The 6,456-nt window shown below is 40.3% G+C and overlaps 1 protein-coding gene across 1 annotated transcript in view; it reads left to right on the plus strand.

The window, feature by feature from the left end:
- Nucleotides 1-6,113, plus strand: part of GPD1L (glycerol-3-phosphate dehydrogenase 1 like) — a 75,911-nt gene extending 69,798 nt beyond the window's left edge. Inside the window, exons 7-8 of the mRNA XM_053713022.1 lie at nt 4,069-4,175; nt 5,450-6,113. Coding sequence (XP_053568997.1) covers nt 4,069-4,175; nt 5,450-5,546 — 204 coding nt within the window. The 3' untranslated portion in view covers nt 5,547-6,113. The remainder of the gene's footprint in view (nt 1-4,068; nt 4,176-5,449) is intronic.
- Nucleotides 6,114-6,456: the final 343 nt, after the last annotated feature.

Raw genomic sequence — 6,456 nt, forward strand, 5'->3', positions numbered from 1 at the left:
CTTTCAAGGGTAAGACCCTATTTGGACCTGAACTGAAAGAGATCATTTCAGATATCACTGGAGGGAAGGGTCATGCCCTCCCTTAGGATAAGTCAAATAAGATGAGGACGAAACAAAATAATTTTCATTCCTTTCGTAACTTCAAAGGTGGTCCCACTTCCTCTTCCCCTCCTGCATGGCAAGAGGGGAATTTTGCTCAATCCAAGTCAGTTTGGAGACCTAACCAGGCTTGGAACAAAGGTAAACAGGCCAAGAAGCCTGCTGCTGCCAACAAGACAGCATGAAGGGGTAGCCCCCAATCCGGTAGAAAATCTAGTAGGGGCAGACTTTCTCTCTTTGCTCAGGCTTGGGCAAGAGACGTTCAGGACTCCTGGGCTTTAGAAATCGTAACCCAGGGGTATCTTCTAGATTTCAAAGATCTCCAAGGGGGAGATTCCATCTTTCTCAATTGTCTGTAAACCAGATAAAAAGAGAGGCGTTCTTATTCTGTGTAGAAGACCTATTTACCATGGGAGTGATCCTAGTTCTGAAAAGAGAACAGGGGCAGGGGTTCTACTCCAATCTGTTTGTGGTCCCCAAAAAAGAGGGAACCTTCCGACCAATCCTAGATCTCAAGATCCTAAACCAATTCCTCAGAGTCCCATCTTTCAAGATGGAGGGCATTCGGACTATTTTATCAATGATCCAGGAGGGTCAATATATGACCACCGTGGACTTAAAGGATGTGTATCTACACATTCCTATCCACAAAGATCATCACCAGTTCCTCAGGTTTGCCTTTCTGGATAAGCATTTCCAGTTTGTGGCTCTTCCCTTCGGGTTGGCCACGGCTCCCAGAATTTTCACAAAGGTGCTAGGGTCCCTTCTGGCGGTCCTAAGGCCGCGGGGCATAGCGGTGGCGCCTTATCTAGACGACATCCTAATTCAAGTGTCGTCGTTCCAACTAGCCAAGTCTCACACGGACATCGTGTTGGCCTTTCTAAGATTTCATGGGTGGAAGGTGAACGTAAAAGAGTTCTCTTTCCCCTCTCACAAGAGTTTCATTCCTAGAGACTCTGATAGACTCGGTGGACATAAAAATATTTCTGAAGGAGGTCAGGAAATCAAAGATTTTAGCCACCTGCCGAGCTCTTCATTCCATTTCTCGCCCGTCAGTGGCTCAGTGTTTGGAGGTAATCGGACTAATGGTAGCGGCAATGGACATAGTTCTGTTTGCTCGCTTACATCTCAGACCACTGCAACTATGCATGCTCAGACAGTGTAATGGGGATTATGCAGATTTATCTCCTCAGATAAATCTGGATCAGGAGACCAGAGATTCTCTTCTTTGGTGGTTGTCCCAGGGAATGTGTTTCCGCAGGCCAGAGTGGGTTATAGTGACGACGGACGCCAGCCTACTGGGCTGGGGTGCAGTCTGGAATTGCCTGAAAGAACAGGGTATGTGGACTCAGGAGGAGGCCCTCCTACCGATAAATATTCTAGAATTAAGAGCGATATTCAATTCTCTTCAGGCATGGCCTCAGCTGGCTTCGGCCAGATTCATCAGATTTCAGTCGGACAACGTCACGACTGTGGCTTATATCAATCATCAGGGGGGAACAAGGAGTTCCTTAGCGATGATAGAAGTTTCCAGAATAATCCAATGGGCAGAGACTCACTCTTGCCATCTATCAGCTATCTATATCCCAGGGGTAGAGAACTGGGAGGCGGATTTTCTAAGTCGTCAGACTTTTCATCCGGTGGAGTGGGAACTCCATCCGGAAGTGTTTGCTCAACTGGTTTAGATATGGGGCACACCAGAATTGGATCTGATGGCATCTTGTCAGAACGCCAAACTTCCTTGTTATGGGTCCAGGTCAAGGGATCCTCAGGCAGTACTGATAGATGCTCTAGCAGTACCCTGGTCGTTCAACCTGGCTTATGTGTTTCCACCATTCCCTCTCCTTCCGCGTCTGATTGCCAGAATCAAACAGGATTTTGATAGCACCTGCGTGGCCACGCAGGACTTGGTATGCAGACCTGGTGGACATGTCATCTCTGCCACCATGGACTCTATCACTGAGACAGGACCTGTTGATTCAAGGTCCGTTCAAGCATCCAAATCTAATTTCTCTGCAACTGACTGCTTGGAGATTGAACGCTTGATTTTTTTCAAAGCGGAGTTTCTCTGAGTCGGTCATAGATACCTTGATTCAGGCTCGAAAGCCTGTCACCAGGAAAATCTATCATAAGATATGGCGTAAATATCTTTTTTGGTGCGACTCCAAAGGTTACTCATGGAGTAAGATCAGGATTCCTATGTTTTTGTCCTTTCTCCAAGGATTGGAGAAGGGGCTATCAGCTAGTTCCTTAAAGGGACAGATATCTGCTTTGTCTATTCTGTTGCACAAGCGTCTGGCAGATGTCACAGACGTTCAGGCTTTCTGTCAGGCTTTAGTTAGAATCAAGCCTGTGTTTAAACCTGTTTCTCCGCCATGGAGTCTGAATCTAGTTCTTAAAGTTCTTCAGGGGGTTCCGTTTGAACCCATGCATTCCATAGATATTAAGCTTCTATCTTGGAAAGTTCTGTTTCTAGTTGCTATCTCTTCAGCTCGAAGAGTTTCTGAACTATCTGCATTACAATGTGACTCGCCTTATCTTGTTTTTCATGCTGATAAGTGGTTTTGCGTACCAATCCTGGGTTCCTCCCTAAGGTTGTTAACTAACAGGAATATCAATCAAGAAATTGTTGTTCCTTCTCTGTGTCCTAGTCCTTCTTCTAAGAAGGAACGTCTGTTGCACAACTTGGACGTGGTTCGTGCTTTGAAGTTTTATTTGTAGGCAACCAAAGATTTTCGTCAAACATTTTCTTTGATGTCTATTCTGGAAAGCGTAGAGGTCAAAAGGCTACAGCTACCTCTCTTTCCTTTTGGCTGAAGAGCATCATCCGTTTGGCTTATGAGACTGTTGGACAGCAGCCTCCTGAAAGAATTACAGCTCACTCTACTAGAGCGGTGGCTTCCACATGGGCTTTTAAAAATGATGCTTCTGTTGAACAGATTTGTAAGGCTGCGACTTGGTCTTCGCTTCATACCTTTTCCAAATTTTACAAATTTGATACTTTTGCTTCTTCGGAGGCTATTTTTGGGAGAGAGGTTCTGCAAGCAGTGGTGCCTTCCGTTTAGGTTCCTGTCTTGTCCCTCCCTTCATCCGTGTCCTAAAGCTTTGGTATTGGTATCCCACAAGTAAGGATGAAACCGTGGACTCGGTACATCTTGCAAAAGAAAACAAAATTTATGCTTACCTGATAAATTTCTTTCTTTTGCGATGTACCGAGTCCACGGCACGCCCTGTCTATTCAAGACAGATATTTTTTATTGAAAACTTCAGTCACCTCTGCACCTTATAGTTTCTCCTTTTTCTTCCTAAGCCTTCGGTCGAATGACTGGGAGGTGGAGTTAAGGGAGGAGCTATATAGACAGCTCTGCTGTGGGTGCTCTCTTTGCCACTTTCTGTTAGGAAGGATAATATCCCACAAGTAAGGATGAAACCGTGGACTCGGTACATCACAAAAGAGAGAAATTTATCAGGTAAGCAAACATTTTGTTTTATTTATATATATATATATATATATTTTAGTGTGTGTGTGGTGCGTGTGCCTTTTCTTTGGTTGGATTTTGTACTGCTTTAAACTGCACCGTGGCCTTAAAGTAATTGTATTATTGTGCTTTCCCTTTTTGGATATATATATATATATTGTTGAAATTGATACTCAAAGTTGCCTGCTGTTACCTCTATTTTCAATTTGTATTGAACCCTAACAACCGTTGGTTCAAGTAATAAGGCATAAAAGAAGAGAAGACATCTCTTTCTGTATATATGTGTTATAACAGACATCTGGACATTAGGAGACAGAATTTCATCCTTGTCTACCTTTTTCTGTAAAACTGTACAAAATAAAACTAAAGAACTTAAATAGGCTATTTTCTCTTTATTCTGCTTTTACTGTATTTAATCACATGGCTGTCCCTACCAGTTTCTGTTGTCTTCATTTAATTGTCTTGTATGTTTGTTTGTTTTCTGCTTCAGAGCATAGAGCAACTGGAACAGGAGATGCTGAATGGTCAGAAGCTTCAAGGGCCACAGACCTCTGCAGAAGTTTATCGCATCCTGCATCAAAAAGGCATGGTGGATAAGTAAGTAGCCATTATAGTATATCTCGGTCCTTTTTTGTTTTTAATTTGTTAACAGCTTGCAAATGCACTTGTTCATAGTTTGCACTATACTAATTAAATAGATTTAGAGAAGAAGAAAAAAAATATATATTTAGGGTTGCACCGATATTAGTATCGGTATCGGTACCGATGCCAAGTACTTGCATGAGTACTTGTACTCATGCAAATGCACCGATACTTAAACCAATACCTCCACTTACTACCCATATGCTATCTTGTGGTGTTTTTTTTCAAACTGCATGTTCCCATTTCATTTAAAGCTGGAGTGGAGACTAAACTAAAAATTGTTTACTACTGTTCTGCCAATACAAATTGCTCTTATTGTAGGAGAGATCACTGTACTGCGTTCAGACAAACCCCTGAAGTACTGGGCAGTTAATAAACTGAGATTTCCAGCTCTGGCTAAAATGGCCCAAAAATATGTTTCTGCCCCATGCAGTAGTGTGAAAAGTTGAACTTCCTTACTGATAGCAAAAACAGACTTATAGCTGAACATGCAGAGATGCTTCTGTTCTGTTCCTTAAAAAGAACTTGCCACTAACTTTTGAAAAATTATTCTAATTACTGTACTCTGAGGAACATCTTGGCTTATATAATTGCAGGAAGAGTACTCATAGGAAAACAAGTTAATCCCAATGAACACTCATCCTGCAATTATAGGACTAGATTTAGTTTACATTTGATTGGTAAGCTTTACCAATGCTCTTTTCACATTTCCAACGCCATAGCCTTTAATGGAGTAGGACGTGTAATGAGAGCATTGGTAAAGCTTACCAGTCAAATGTAATCTAGCCCATAGTGTTGTTCACCATGATTAAACAGTATTCTGTTCTATTTTTTACTGTATGGCACTTTTGGTTGGTTGCAATTTTATATTTGTTATTTTTTGTTGTTGTTAATATATTTTATTGTAATATTTTTATTTCTAAACATGTTCTGTGAACTTTGTGACAAATAAAACCTGTTTTATTATTTCATAATGTCTTTTTGAGCTACAGTCCTTCATAATTATAAAGAAGGAATCTTAAATAATTAGTCTGTATTGTGCTTGGTAAACTGTCACATGACATAAAAAAGTATCGGTAGTTGGTATCGGCGAGTATTTGAAAACAAGTATCGGTACTTGTACTCGGTCTTAAATAAATGGAATCGGTGCAACCCTTTATATATTTATATATTTTAAGTTTACTTTAAGATTTCAGTTCTTTATCCCATTCTTCTTTTTGATCTTGCAGGTTCCCACTTTTCACTGCTGTGTATCGAATTTGCTATGAAGGGCAGCCTGTTGAAGAGGTTATTTCCTGCCTACAAAGTCATCCTGAACATATGTAGAAAATACATTTAAAAGAAGAAAATTAATTGAAAGATGGTGTTTGACATTCATTTGTGGTGCAACAGAATTATGGGGATTTATTCAGACTACACTTGATCACTAAATCATGTTCACAGACTTGATAGGTCACATCTAATATTGCTGTTTATTATGTCGTCACTTGATGCTGACTACTTTGTTGGCATATTTAATATAGATCATGGAGAATTACAAGGTTATGTAAATGAATGCTTAATACGCAGCCATTGGAGCAAAGAAGATATATCCATTAAAGGCCTGTACATTATGGTATTTTTAACAGCCAGCAAAAACAAGAAGTTTGTATCAACTTTTATTCTTTTAGTGCTTTTTTATACTGTTACAGCATATTGATAGTCACATATTGTATACCTTCATCTACTAACAGCCTATTTTATGTTAAGTGTATTTTAAATGTAAAACAAAAAGCTTGAATATATTTTTTTTAAGTTTTATAATTCATATGTACAATCTTAATACATTTAACAAAGAATACTACTGTATACGCTGCTATTCTCAAGGTATGGAAATACATACTTATAACCTTACCCACAGACTTGATTTTTTTCTATTTCTACTGCATTAGTTTTGTATGGCTTACATAAAATTATAGCGATATTATGTGGCGTCAGTATACCTCCACGGGTGCACACCACGCCTGTCCTCCCCCAGCTTGTTACGTGACTGTGCAGGATTCTCCGGACTGGGACAACTGGTTAAAAATGTAACTTTAAAAAAAGCAATGCATTTCTCAGCTCTATATTTAACCATTTCATCAGGCATGTTTCTTTCTTATAATGATGATAGTCCTTAGGGCTTCTTAACATGTGGTATATAATTCCTGTCGCTAGAAGCAGGCCAAGAACCCACACAGGAGCTTAAATTCCCTCC

This window comes from Bombina bombina, chromosome 5, assembly GCF_027579735.1.
Source record: "Bombina bombina isolate aBomBom1 chromosome 5, aBomBom1.pri, whole genome shotgun sequence".
NCBI classification, from domain to species: domain Eukaryota; kingdom Metazoa; phylum Chordata; class Amphibia; order Anura; family Bombinatoridae; genus Bombina; species Bombina bombina.